The sequence below is a fragment of the Xenopus laevis genome, chromosome 9_10L (assembly GCF_017654675.1).
Source record: "Xenopus laevis strain J_2021 chromosome 9_10L, Xenopus_laevis_v10.1, whole genome shotgun sequence".
Lineage (NCBI taxonomy): Eukaryota > Metazoa > Chordata > Amphibia > Anura > Pipidae > Xenopus > Xenopus laevis.
This window is the reverse complement of record NC_054387.1, coordinates 77,837,892-77,853,302: the sequence shown is the minus strand read 5'-3', so window position 1 is coordinate 77,853,302 and position 15,411 is coordinate 77,837,892. Positions and strand designations below refer to the sequence as shown.

General features: G+C 40.5%; 1 protein-coding gene across 1 annotated transcript in view; it reads left to right on the top strand.

Moving 5' to 3' along the window:
* Positions 1 to 15,411, top strand: part of agps.L (alkylglycerone phosphate synthase L homeolog) — a 118,570-nt gene that overhangs the window by 17,372 nt on the left and 85,787 nt on the right. The window contains 1 exon segment of the mRNA NM_001093104.1: positions 10,156 to 10,245. Coding sequence (NP_001086573.1) covers positions 10,156 to 10,245 — 90 coding nt within the window.

Below are 15,411 nucleotides of genomic sequence, written 5' to 3'. Positions count from 1 at the left end.
TCCCTCATACTGTTTATAAAAAAAAATAAAAAAAAGGCCTGTCTTGCTGCAGAACTGTTCCAGAACATTAAACCTTATAAAAAAAAAATAAAAAAAAAACAGCCGTCCCCAGCCACGCAGCAGTTTGAAAATGTTGAATCCATTCAGCGCCAGTTGTATTTAATATTTCTCAGATGAACTCAAGTTCAACCCGGCTCTATAATTTTCAGTTTATTTGCCTTCCGCGTTCACGTTCGATAAAACAGTCACTGCCAGTTTGAACCGGTTCTGGCTAACCCTTTCAGCTCCGGAAACCAGGCCATCCCATGCGAGCCCTTGCCACGGCAAGCAGGCGCCTCCGGAGATTGAAGGGTTAAGGCAGAGGGAGCTTCTCCGTCTGAGAGATCTGATTTGCATGGAAGGTGAAGACACGCGGCACATACATTTGCCTTGTAATGAATTGTCTTATATATTATGTGTTTATGGCTTTGCTTTGCTGCCTGCATCTGTTCAGCTAGCCGCCCTGAATAAGCAAGGAGCGGCGCCCACCATTTTCTCCCGGGCTGTGTTCTCAACAAGCCACAATCCATTTTTCATATCCGTTCTTCTATACTATTTTTATTTGTTTAGCCTGCCTTATTTATTCATTTTCTCTCTGTCCCTCTCGGCGGAGGCCTTAGGATTTGCACAGCTCCCTGGGATTTATAGAGAAATCAGATATTTATTTTTGGGGTAAAAGAGATGATTAAGCTCATGTCCAGGCTGCCGTAAATGTCACAGTTCCAATGAGAAGCAGCTCATGGGAATTTTGATTTTCTCAGATTTTTCCTTTTCAAAAATGAGTATATTATCATTAAAGTCTTTTGTTTCCTGCACAATTGTATTGCCACCTGTGCTTTTTCATTCCATTAACCCCTTCATTTTTAAGCCTTGACGCCCATGGCATGCTACCACCCAACATGGTAATTAGGGTTGGCGCTTATTCTAGAAAAAAAATACCATACTATATTATTGTATTTTTTCCATATTCATAACATCAAGCATCATTTTTACTGGCCAGGACAAAATAAAATATTGACCAGGTGGCAACCCTAGCGGTGATTAGTACATTAGCATGCTGACCCCCATCTGCACAGTATTGTGTTTGTGCAAAGGCTACAGATAGCAGAAGCCCATTACAGGTTTTCCACATTATCTAGAAACCCAACATCCAGACTTATGGGATGGCCACACCCATAGGGTTAGGCAAATAATTACAACTAATTTCCTTCAGTGCCTTGTACCTGATCCTATCTACGCTGCATGAAACCAGATTGGGTTTATTTCATGTTTTTTTAGCAGGTCATCCAGAAAACCCCAAGTATTCCAGATGCCATAGCTGAGAGTGATGGCAAACAGCCCAGTCGTTACTGTTGGTAGAATGAAACTTTGCATTTCTATAAACATTAAAATTCATTGAATCAGTGGTCTTAGGTTCAGTTCCAGCCAAGGCACTATTCCCAAACAGTTTGTATGTTCTCCCCTTGTCTATGTCGGTTCCCACACTCTCAAAAACATGAAAATGACCATACCATTTGTTCAACCAAAGCAAAGTAAAGAAATAGTATTTCTATGCAAGTTTTAGCTGCTGCAGAACTAAAACTCTCAGAAAGCTCCTGAAAGCAGAATGCAGAGCAAGAAGTTCTGCTACAACTTTAGCTGCAACTCCCTGAGATATAAACCGTTTCTTGTTCTGAAAGTATACCTCAGCTAATCCTGAGTGTTCAGTGATGGACTTATTCTAGAGAACTAGGCACTGCTTTGTACTGGTAGGGATTCTAGGTCGCTAGGTCTGTGGGAAATAATGGGAGGCGAGTTTTGTATTTTATTAGCATAATATTTAGCCGCCTTGGGCTTGGCAGAGACAGATTGCATGGCACAGGAATATAAACAGAGCGGAGTCCATAGGCCACACATTAAGTATTGGGGGGCAGGATGCCCTCGGCTAAGGAGCTTTCAATGTAACGGGTGTGTTGGGTAAAGAGCACTGACAGAAAAATAGTAGCACATGTTAAAGGTTAAGAAAGTAAATATTCAGAGGGTCATGGGCCTCTTACTGGAGTATTAGACTCATTTGCAAAATGTCAGCATTTCCTTCTGTGTATAGCTAAGGAATAACAAACACAGCAACATAAAGATTCATTCCAGGGACATTGTATCCTCTGTGTCCTGCCACCCATACTTTAGCTCTTCATATCTCCATCAATATCCTTGTTATCAGGCTAAGCACCTCTGCTTGCCCCATCTCTATCCACTCACTCTGTAGCATGGCATGCCTCATATGATTAATACCTGCTCACAATGGCTGCTTTTGTGTTTCTTCAGTTACATATTGGTTAGGGGGGATATACCCAGAATTATACAGGATGATCATAATTTTATTCACCCTGAAAAAAAAATGAGAAGAACGTGGCTTATTGTCCTTACAGAGCATTTCTTCTCTGATATTTTCATTAAACATGTGAGAAGAACTTTCCCTGTTCTTTGAGGGCCAGAGGATTCGCCATAAGCAACTCCTATACGTGTCTATGGTAATTTCCTCCACCCAAGACAAACAATACAGCACACTTTTCAGCTTTGCCTCACTTAATTGTGTTCCCCAGATATCAGCCTGGTGGCTAATAACCCAGATACATTTTCTACTATTTAGGGTGGTGGCACATGTTACGATTTGGGGGAGATAAGTCGCCGAGCGACAAATCTCTTCTTCGGGTGACTCATCTCCCTGCTGGCAAGAATGTGAATCACCAGGGAGCATACGAATCGCTTCGGTTTTCTGAAGTCGCCCGAAGTTTCCTCTTGAGACGACTTCTGAAAACAAGGTGATACGCCATTGATTTGAATTCTTGCCGGCAAGAAGGTATTTGGGGAGATTAGTCGCCCAAAGAAGAGGAGATTTGTTGCTGGGCAACTAATCTCCCCTGAATCTTACTGTGTGCCACCAGCCTTACAGTTTTATACTATTTATATGACTTTCTAGACATTATTAAGGTAAACGTTCATTTTGTTTATTGGAACCTGTCTGTTCCCTGTAGAAAGGACATATAACTTCTCAGCTGCAAAATTTAGAGCTGTGACATCTGCTTACATATTTACACCATATTTCCCATGGTAAGCACTGGCAGTACTGCATGCTGTATCTTGTGTCACACTGACTAGCCACTAGTCCAAGCCCTGATTTCCGGTATTGGCTTATAGATAATGACCAGCCAGTTGGGAAGCACCAAATCATGATTTACAATGCCATCTTAAGGACACTGATTGGCCACTTGGGGTGCTTCAATCCATGATATTAAACGCCCGTTTATAGAGAGATCTTGGGGAGCACCGTGTCAAGACCTCCAGTTCTGGTTTATGGACACTGACTAGTAACTTAAGGAACAGAGAAAGAAGCAAAAAATAGTGCAATATGTTTCAATATTACACCATACACCCAGTGTCCAAATTATTTTCTTGAGGTGTATTTCCCCTTTAATCTTTCCACTTCTATTGGTGACATGCACAATTTGTCCACTCTGTTGCCACCACCGTTTGGCCAAATTGCCTACTTACAAACTGGAGGTATGGTATATTGCCCGTAGTGTCTAGCGAATCTCTCCCTCCTCTTTAGCTCAGCTTCTCGTGTCCCCATAGAGAGATATAAATCTAAAATAGTGTTTTTTTTGTTTGCCTCTTTCTCTGTTGCCGTAGGCGCTGAGCTACATACAATTTTTTCAGATTTTGAGGGACTGTGGGAAGATCGGCAAGAGAATGTTTCCACCCTCCCACAAAACTCAGTGTTATGGCAACATTCAAGCTTGCCTTACTCTCAGAAGGCTTGACTTAACATTTTCAATGGGTTGCAAAAGTTTATATGGGGACTTAAAGGGGTTGTTCACCTTCCAACACTTTTTTCCAGTTCATTTGTTTTCAGATAGTACTTCAAAAATAAAGACTTATTGCAATTAATTTCTATGTTCTATTTGTGCGCATTTTTCTAATATTGAAGTTCATTTTGGACCTTTTTATGTCTTTCTAAAGCATTTTTGGGATGGGGGGTGGTCATGGACAATGTAAACTGTTCTAAATTGTTACATTAGTTGATACATTTCATATCTTTGACCCTGCTGAGCAGAATCCCTGAGTTTCATTAAAGGAGAAATTACCCCCAAACTAATGAAAACCCCTACCCTCCATAGACCCCCCTCCTTGTTCCCCCCGCCCAGGTGTTAATCCCTGTAAATGCCCCATAGTCTTAACCCCTCGATGCAGAATCAGCGCAGCAGAGCTCACGGGGGCGCCATTTTCACTGCTTCGGGTCCCTTTGGCAATTTCCGTGGCTGTCAGCGCATGTAATTAAAGACTTAAGGGAATTACAGGTATTAACACCTGTGTGCGGGGGGGGGGGACAGAGAGAGTGGACTATGGAGGGTAGGGGTTTAGTTCTCCTATGAAAGGCAGCTGTTATAATTGATACAATAGTTGCTGATATTCTACAGATGCTGCTGAGAAATGTATCAACTAATGTAGCAAATTGTAACTGTTCAGAATCTGCTTCTGGATTACTGAGCTGTCAGACTGAAACACCTGAGAGAGAAATTCTGGAAAAAGAACGGTAAAAAAATAAGACATGGAAAGTAATTAAAAAAAGTTTTCATTTCTGGTGAACAATCTGAAAACAACTGAGCTAATAAAAGGGGGTTGGAAGGTGAACAGCCCCTTTTAAAAAACAGTAAAGGATAAGCATACCTTATGTTGTGTGCATTACTTCCCACAATTATTGTAACCATTCTGAGTGCATTAAGCTGGCCATAGACGCAAAGATCCGATCGTATGAATCAACGTACGATCGGACTTTCCCATCTCCCGACCCTCCACTAACCATTCAGATCAAAGTCTTTACCATTCCGATCAAATAAGAACATATCAGCCGATGTTCTGCCCCTGACAGCAATCGTACGATACTTATGTCTGACAACACTAGTGACAGTCTCCCACTGAAAATCGTACGATCGGCAATACACGCAAAGATATTATCGGCAGGCGACAGAAATTTTCTAACCTGTCCGATCAACCAAACGACCGATCTCCGACGGACGAAAAATGTCGGGACTCTCCACACATGGTCCGAAAATCGTACGAATCCATGATTCGTACGATCGGATCTTTGCGTCTATGGCCAGCTTTAGATAACAACACTTTGGAGAATCTGTTACTTGTGGAGTTTTGCTAAACATCTTTTCTTTTCTTCAAATTATTTTAGGGAGTTGAGTGCAGCCAGCTGGTATATAATTGTAGACTTTATCAGAATGTGACAATCTCATGGAACTAAATATGAAAGAGTCCCCTAATCTTAAGCAGTCAGTCCTAATGTGAACATTAGGGCACCCAAATTGAGGCACTTTCAATCGGTGACACCAGCACGCTGTAGATAAAACTGCTGAGCCGTGTATTGATTAACCATGGTGATTACCCCTATGGGTATTAACTCCTTGCAGCGCATTTGTAACAGAAATATAATGTTAGCGACGTGACCGAATAGATCACTCAATACAAATGCCAAAATATGAGATAATTAAGCTTTTTGCCTGGGTTAGAAATGACTGTACTATTTTGGGGGTTTCTATGCTATTCCTGTTTCCCCACTAAAAACTTGTTGTTTGTAATCTGGTTTGTATGGCTACAATTGACAATCCTGTAACTTTTTACAGCATTTTAAAGCATCGGGCAATACCTTGTCCCTGGTTGCCGAGGTTTCTCTAGATGCATTTTTAGGGTTTAGGTATGGGCTGTTGCTTTAATGTGCTAGGGGGAGTTTATCTAGTGGTGTTTAATCCTGTTATTGCTGCTAATGTCTGACATTCATTGCTTGGCTTCTGTGGCTATTTAACAGCAGCAGTCTTGTGTTTTTATGTGTTTACAGGATTCTTTCCCAAATACGTCAAGCAATTTACACAACACCTTCTTTTTGCTATTAATTATAAGAATGCATAGTATATACTGTGCTCATTTCTATTTTGACAGACAACATGCAAATTTTTTTTTTTAGCTTTTCTGTTGCATTTAAGATAAAATAGTTTTGTTTTTTTTAACATTACACTTTTAAGGTTCCCTTTCTGAAATCTTAGTGTTATTAAACAATAAAGAGCCCGTGGTTGGGCACTGCCCAGGAAAGCAGTGCGGCAAAGAAGAAATCTTTTATGGAGTAACACTGCCACCTAGTGTACATTTGTGTGCAGAGTGGTTGTTTGTAGGGCAGTAGGTGGAGCGTTTGTGACCGGCTCCTTGCTCCCTACAGAGAAGGAATAGATCTCATGTAGCGTTTAGTTACTTTCCCAATTTCAGTTGGTATTTAAAGGAACAGTAACACCAAGTATCTTGTGCTTGAATGGCTGCCCCCATGACTACACAGCAGCTTGTTTATATAAACTATAGTTCTTTTTCTGAAGCAAACACAAAAGTTTTACCAGTGCAACGTGAATGTTGATAAAAGGATCCGCACACCCTTCTTTCTTTTGCAGTGGGGGGTCACCCCTTCACTTTATTTGTTTAATCACCACACCATCAACGTTTCGGGGGGGGGAAACACCCTCCCTTCATCAGGGAGGGTGTTTCCCCCCCCGAAACGTTGATGGTGTGGTGATTAAACAAATAAAGTGAAGGGGTGACCCCCCACTGCAAAAGAAAGAAGTGTGTGCGGATCCTTTTATCAACATTCACGTTGCTAGGGGACCTTGCCGGGTCGACGGAAGAACGCACCACCTCTGCAGGATCAGTGAGATTGGGTGTGCGGTAAGAAAAATTACATTGCATTTTACCAGTGCAAGACTGCAATACATTATATTGCCATTCCTTTAATATCCTTTAAATTTTTAATGTTTCTCTTCCTTTAACTTCTTGGTTTTACCATTGAGGGTTTCCTCTTCATCTGGGATAAAGAAAATGTGCACTGCCCGGGCATGCGGGGTTCTTCATGTTTGTAGCTGCCTGTTCCCTGTGCCCCAGGGAAGCACACTATTGCTATGCTTTGGGAGATAGGATGGGGCAAATGTTCAAAAGGACAGTAACATAAGGTGTGCAGATCTGCCGGCCTCCCTAATGTTGGTCTGACTCTCAGTGTGCCCCTGCCATTATTAAAATGATTATTTTCAATACCCCTGTTGCAATTATGACGGGTGACTACAGTAGATTATGCACGTTTACAAGTAAGTGCTTATTTAATAAAGGTAAATTCACAGATCGCCCATTTATAAACCCTGGCAAGCCTTTCCATTCCATCCTCATTTGTGCAGTTTAAACTCTTCTGTCACTGTTTCTGTTGCCTTAAGTTGTAGGTTGTAATGGGATTTGCTTTGTGCTTTATAGAGGAACGATAATAGAAAGGGAAATGATTACGTTTTTGCTGGGTGTACTTTCTATTTTTCCATTGTATTCGGCAGCATGGTTCTGGCATAACCTCACTGTGAATAAGGAGCGCCATCTAGTGCCCAAGCAAGGCAGGTTGTCTTACTAGAGAGATGTTACCGAGAGGTCACACATTTGTTATATTGGATGATGCTTGCTGCGTTGCAATTAATGCACTGCGCTTTCTTCCATTACAGAGCATGTGCTGCTGCTTAAAGGAACAGTAAAGCTTTTGAGAGCTTTGTAATTCCAAAAACAGAGTATTGTGCATTACGTGACCTGAAATATAAATAATGGAAATTCTTTTCCTCTCTCTCATATGGGATAAAACCAAATTTCAGCAGTTTTCTGATACCTCATTCAGGTAAAAGAGCCCACTTGAAACGTAGCCTTGAAATGAAAGCATAATGTCATGCATGTGCCCTCAGCACTGCCTCTCGCTCATGTCTGTGGCTGCACTGGGTGAAATCATAAATCAGCCTGGGTTCCCCTGTATAAATATAATAAATATGTGCTATATGCATGGGGGCTGCAGGGGCTGAAATACAACTTTTCATCTCAGTGATTGATAGTGCCCATTGTAGGTTGGCTTTGTAATGTCAGTTAAAGTCCAATAGCTGGGTGGCTGTGGGTTCCATGCCATTGCTTTTGCAGGATTAGTAGCTTAGGTCTATATTTAGGTATAAGTAGAATGGACCAAAGGGCAGAGCATCTGATAAATCTTAGGTCATCATTGCATTGAGGTGTGGGTGTCAAATACCATATCTCCTCTCCCACAATTGTATGCCCCAGCTTATGAAATCCTGTATCCATGTTGTAGTCAGGCTGCTGCTGGCCTGTGTTTAGGGTGAAGCGCAGGCAAACAGGGGAGCAAGCTCAGTTCAGTAGCTAATTGGATCATTACTTGTGTGGCAAGAGATTGCTTTCCTCTAACTGATTGGGAAGCGGCTGATACGGGGCTGCTGAGCTCAGTGTCTGCTGTAATGCTCAGCAGATCAAATTGCTGCCACTGCCGGAATCAGGCTGGTCCTGTCGTCTGAAACACAAAGAAAAAGACTTGGTCACTAACTCCTAGCTGTGCTGTCCAATGAGGCTTCAATCACAGTAGTGTCTAGACAAGAAAATGATCAGTAATATGCCCGCTACTGAAGTAGTAGTTGCAGGACAGATCTTTGAATTAACGTGCTGCTCTGGTGCAAATTTATTGCTGTGCATCGCACTCTTACACTGGCAGAAATAAGCAGACCGTTGTTTCTTCTCCCAATATATCTTCAGAGGCATGTCCAGCTTGCTGCCCTCAGCTGTTATTGTCCTATAACCCCTCTCATTCACACACATACATCTGAAATAGAATTGAAACAAATTTATACATCTGCAACAAAGCAGCTGGACATTGAAGCTAAGAAAATGCATCTGCTGCAGTGGCTTCCTGTTGTGGAATGTTGCTTTTGGCATCAGTTTGGCACAGCTCTTGATACTGTATAAGAATAGGACCATACAGGCAACACATTTCAACAGGAGAAAGTAGCAAGGGAAAAACCCTGGCACATCTTCTGGTGCTTGTGACATTTCTGCCCAGCACACCAATGGTTAAACTACATGAGATTTCTGTTGAGGAATGAAAAGGGTTAATACTGCTGTCTCGCACTCAAAGATCAGATGTCAGCAGGGAGCGTAAGGATTGTTTGTTGGTTTGTTTTGTTTACAAGCTCTGAAACTTTCCTATCCAAACTGAAGAAAACATGGAATTGTTTGTAACGAACCATAAAATACCCCTGGGGGGCAAATGTGCTCAGGCTCATCTCCAAGACTAGATTCACCAGGTGCCCAAGATAATATTTCTCCAGTAATCATGTTCACTGGGTCCTGAACACAAACTCTTATTTGATAAATACAACTACCAGCGCCAAAAGGAACAAATCCTTCCCGTTCTGTTAAAGAAGCCCTTGTTCTAGAAGGAATCCAGCAGTGTGCTGCCAGCATTCTTTTCTTCTGTGCACATTATTCAGCAGAACCCCATGTGGGCCAAGGCATCGTCCTATTGTGTTTCCATTGGTTCTGGGACAAAGAAATAATTCCATTATTAAGTTAAAGGTTTGTTGACTGTAACAACAGCAGAGAACAGTTCAGTTACGATATGTGATAAAGGGAAAATAAACCACCCTAGACATGAGCTCATTCAGCCTGCATAAATGAACATTGTTTGAAAACTAAAGACATATATTTTTCCATAGAGATACAGGACTTCTCAGATTGAGAGGACACAGGGAGGGGTGGTGGTACAATATTTTTTAATAATACACAAAAGCCATGAATATCTTGTAAATTATATCCTTATAAACGGTGAGTTCTGATGTCATCAGTTATAAACGGTGAGTTCTGATGTCATTTCTGTCACATGACTCACAGAAATTTGTGTATTATAATTAATAAAGTACCCCCGGTTGTAAAATATGAGGATATTAGAAGTTACCTCGGAGTTCCATGACCTTCGGCCTCGTGTTTTTATATGGTCATGAAACTCCTCGGTAACTTATAATATCCTTATATTTTACAAGAGGGGGTACTTTATTCACTATATAATGCACACATTTCTATGAGTCATGTGACACAAATGACATCACTAAGCACCAATTATAACTAATGCCATTAGTAAGCACCATTAATAAGGATATCATTTACTGTAACGTATTGTGACACAACCAATGAGAGTGTCCTGCTTGACTCTTACATTTTGATTTTGAATTTTTACAGGCAAGAAGTCCTGAAGTGGAATGGATGGGGATATAATGATTCCAAATTCACTTTCAATAAAAAGGGGCAAGCTGAATTCACTGGCAAAAGGTAAGACTGCAAATTTATGTGGCACTGTTTCAGTCTGATAAAATGCTTATTTTTCATTATCACTATCAACAGAGTGTGCTGATCCTATATATATATATATATATCCTATATATATATTTCCCAATAAGGGTTAAACTTCTCAGGAGATTTTGTGGGATGGTGTTGCCTTGACAAATGCATATCATATGTAGTTGCATGGGTCAGAGTATAATGGGACTGATACAAAAACCTGATGTGTAAACTGCATTGGAAATTTTCCATCTGTCACGACAAAACTGTTGCATGAGAGATGCTGCTTCTTCATCCGACAAGATAAAATCTGATGGTGTCTGACCGACTTTATTTTTCCATTGAAATACATAGAATGTTGGATGTAGATGCATGAACAAATTATTCCCACCAACTTATCTGGTTCGACTTTACATTCTAGTTATAGGTGGATCAGATCTCATAGAATCCCACAAGTCTTGTGCTGTTGCATGACAAAATCAAATAAAATCTGACCCATAAATTCTGATCATAACCTCCTGTCTAGTTTTACCCTAAGGTTCAAAACATGGAGTTGAATTCTCATTTAATGGCTGCTAACTAGCATAACATTTATATTCTCTGCCAGAAGGTGGTGCTGTGGTACAATAAAGATAGCTGTGTGAATGGGGAACCTACAAATGGTTAATTAAAGAAGGTGGCGCTATGGAAATTCAACAGATGATGTCATGTTTTTTCCTTATCCAATGGTGTTAACAGTTTTTTCATAAATCACTCCCACTGTCCAATAGCCTTGTAGTCCTCAAATCTCAGCCCACCGATCCTTCAGCCTATCCGAACTTCCATGCAGCTTTGGTGCCGCCCCAGGGGTGTAAGCTGAAGTATGGAGCCTTTGGAAGCAGCTGTGAATTGTATAAGAGAAGCCAGTTCTAAATTCAATATAACCCCAGCAGATGTCAGAGTATTCTGCAAAACCACACACACAGCATTGCACACTCTGGTCTGTTGCAAAGGAAAAAACATTTATTTGTGAACCAATGTTTCTCAGACCGTTATCAAATTCAAAACGTTGGTTCACATAAAAACGTGTTTTTTTGTAATAGCACAATTCCTTAGTCGTGTGTGTGTGTGTGTGTGTGTGTGTGTGTGTGTGTGTAAATCTGGACAAGGTTAACCTGTGGTGCTTGTCTTTCAGCAGTATCCCACCAGCAACTGGCTGGATAGTTAAGCGTTATAGTTCAGCAACATCCTCAGAGCTGCTGGTTGCACATACATAAAATTCAATATAGCAACATGCCATGGGACAGAAAGGCTTGGGTCGCATACATGTATATGTATTTATCAAGGGCTGGTATAGCCAGAAACGTTGTCTTGCTAGTGGCACGAATAAAAGTTTGAATCACTGATCGGAGTGCTGCTGGAATTAACCTGTGCAGAGAGGAATACAGCTTGCGCCCAACGCTCCAAACAGTGCATTAGTGTAATTGTGGCATTTCCTTTTGCTAAAAACCATTTAAACATTTAATAAAACCAACAGGATTATTTTGTCACCTATGTGGATTCGTGCAGCTTAGTTACATCATGTGCACGGTACTGGTTCATTGTTCAAAGGAAATAATTTTTAAAAAACTAGAATTATTTATTTTAAATGGACTTTATGGGAATTGGCCCGTTATTAGGAGATTTCTGGATAATGGTTTTTCCAGATAAGGTATCCCATACCTGTAACTATATGACCAATATCCCCAATTTACATACAGCAAGAGTAAATAGAAATATTCTGTAAATTCTTTCAGCATTTCCTAATTTTGTAACCATTTATCAGTTTTACAGTAGATATGTTATCTCTTAAAGGTACTTCTATTACCTTCTGGTGATTCTCAACCCTGCTGGCAAACCCACTTTACCAGAGATTGGAGAAATAGACCAAAAGCTCTGTTTATTTGTTTGTCAGTTTTCCCACTTTATTTTTCTATTTCTGTTTGTGGAAATAGTCTTGTGTTTGTGCAAAAGAAGCCTGTATATGTGCTTTTAACCACAGAAACAACTGTGAGCTATTATTTTCTGCATAGTCCCCCCCTCTGCTTCCGGACATAATGCAGCCTTTGTCCAGAAGTGCACCATGCTTAAAAGTAACTGGAAACGGCAAGTAAATTTAGGATATCACAATATTTGCTACATGAGAAAAATCAGGTTGTTGTCCGGTTCTCAAGCGATGGCAAGGGGAGATATATTTGTATATGTATATACACGCCTGTGGTTCAGCTGGCACGGCCTGATATGTCAGCCCTCTGTTCCCATTGGTCAGCCTTATCGCAAACGGAGAATGAATAATGGCAAACGTACGGTGATCCTAATTGCTTGATTCTGCCTTCTGGTAACAGCCTTTTTTCCTTGTTTACTTCACATAGCATCTCACTGAAGGACTGACCCCACTAATAAATAATATGAATCCGCGTCTCTCATGCAGAGATGCCTGGCACTAAAGAGATAAACCCCTGAGACAGAATCCTTTCTGTGCAGCCCAGCCATTCACTGTGGGTAGTCCAAAGTCAATAGAACACGAAGGCTGAAGAGGAAAATCATTGAACTATACTGTACTTCAGGCTTTAACCAACCCTATGACTGTTGAGGTTTTATTGGGCCGTCATTTATTAATGAGGACCTGAACAAATAGAAGAATTTCATTCACTCGCACAATTTCTTTAGGACTTTATAGTGTCCTTTATCTTTTTTTTTTTTTTTTCCAACTCTGTGACTGTTCTTGTGTTACAGCTTTCATCAGCTCCAGTGGCTGGGGGTGTGGAATTTGGAGTTCAACAACAGCCCAACAACTACACGTCACTCATATATCATCATTATTTTTTTCTTTTAATCTTAAAAGGTTACTGCACCCATAGGGCAATGCCACATGGGGCTTAATCAGTCCCTACACTACAATTTGCCCCATACCTTGTCTGCACCCAGAATCAAACACACGTTAGATTTCAGTTTCAAACTGTTAGTTTGCATTTTGGTGCTGAAATCTGCTGCATTTGCACGAACCTGGCCCAGTGGTTTAAGATGCAAGCAAGGCAACGGGCAGTTTGTAGCATAGGGGCTGGTTCTCGGCCTGTGCTTTTTCGCATGTCAAGATCAGCCCCATGTGACACCTTAAATTTGCTTCTTGCAGTGAGATACATATGGTACAAGTAGGGGATCTTATCTGAAAAACCCATGATAGAAATGTCCAAATTATGGGTGGGCCATCTCCCATAAATTCGATTTAAAGCAAATAATTCACATTTTTTTCTCAGTAATAATAAAACCGTACCTTTTACTGGTATGGGATCTATTATCCAGAATGCTCCGGACCTGGGGCTTTCCGGATAACTGGTCTTTCTGTAATTTGATCTTCATACCGTAACACTACTAGAAAATCAAAACGAGCCAAACAAGCGGATCTTAACCAACTAATGGCTGGGCGATATCGGGTGAATCCAAACGATCGGATTACAATGCTGCGAATGGGCACAGACGGGTCGCAGGATCACATCAACTAGCCGATGCACAAAAATATCAAACTTGACCAATCGATATCTGCCTGATTTTTGGCCTGATATCGATTGGGAGAACCCGTCAGCAGCCCCCACACACACGGGCAGGTAAGATGCCGAATCGGTCTAATGGACCGATATCGGCAGCTTTAATCTGCCCATGTATGGCCACCTTTAGTTGGAATCAAGTACAAGCTACTGTTTTATTATTATAGAGAAAAAGGAAATCACTTTTAAAAATTTGGATTATTTGATTGTAATTCGGAACTTTCTGGATAATGGGTTTCCGGATAATGGATCCTATACCTGTACTTAATGGTAACTAAGCTGAATGAATCCATACTGGTGGCAAAACAATCCTATTGGCTTTATTTAACATTTAAATTCTTTTTAGCAGACTTGAGGTATGGAGTTCCAGATTACAGAAAGATCCCTTATCTGGAAAACTCCAGATCCCAAGCATTCTGGATAACAGATCCTATATAGAGCTTTTGGGATAACGGGTTTCTGGATAACTGATTTCATGCCTGTAATAATATTGACTTTCCTTAGGGAAATTATTATTAGGAGCCAATGAAGAGAACACAAACCTGTAAAAAAAAATATCTCAAAGTTATGAGCAGCTGGCTCCTGGACTTACCACACAGTAACATTTCTAGAAGGAGACATCCATGGATATAAAGTAATATATAGAGTTGCTAAAAAATGTGTAATTTTTTTTAGCCTTTTAGTCACGCCTTTAAATATTCATTCTTGGTTTGTGTAGAATTAATCACAGAATCCCGCGGTGGAGTTTTTAAGTCAGTGGTCTCATGCAGTGGACATTGTGCAGATCTGTTTTTGTAAAGGAAGTCCGGTTCTTAGGCAGTACCCATGAGGGATTTGGATATTCATTTGATACGTTTGATCTCCTAGCGAAGAATGAGCTGGCAAGGCTCCCTGTAAAGTAAAATTGGAAGAAAAACAGGGTTGTCTGGAAAGTGTAATATAATATTCTGGCACAGTCATTGTTTTTCTTCTTGGCTTTCATAAATCTTATAAAGCAAATTCTTTGGTGTCTCCTACCTGCATATGGCTCTGTAATAGCATATTCTGACACTGAAGGAACCCTTACAAGGCTTTGCCTGTGTGTATCCCTGTATCTTACCTAACATAGAAATAAAATAATTTCCTATGGGTCTGAATCTTCACTAGTTGGCATGAATAGATCATAAACTCCCATCTGTCATATTAGAATTTTTTGTTTCCTAGAGTCGCCATAATCTGTAGGATAATCTCTTTTAGTGAGGGATTTGACCAAGGGTGTGTTGATCTTCCTCTTTACACATTCTTATGTTAATGAACTGTAAACTTTAAGAACCTACAAAAGAATAATATCTTTTTATAGCTAAAGTGGAGATCTGTACATTGTTCTGTATTAAACTGAGATTTGTTGTTGACCTAAACTGTGGTCAGATATTGCACCACTATGAGAGCACCTAAAAGAAGACCTATAGGATAGGTGAAACACCCTAATACTCTAGGGTTTAATGAATAATATATGGTACTAGTTTTACTTTTGGCTAAACATTATTATCTTCAAAAATGGCCCCTTTATTGGAGCTCCCCGTATGGTCCCTGTCCGTGTTTCAAATGAAGGCTG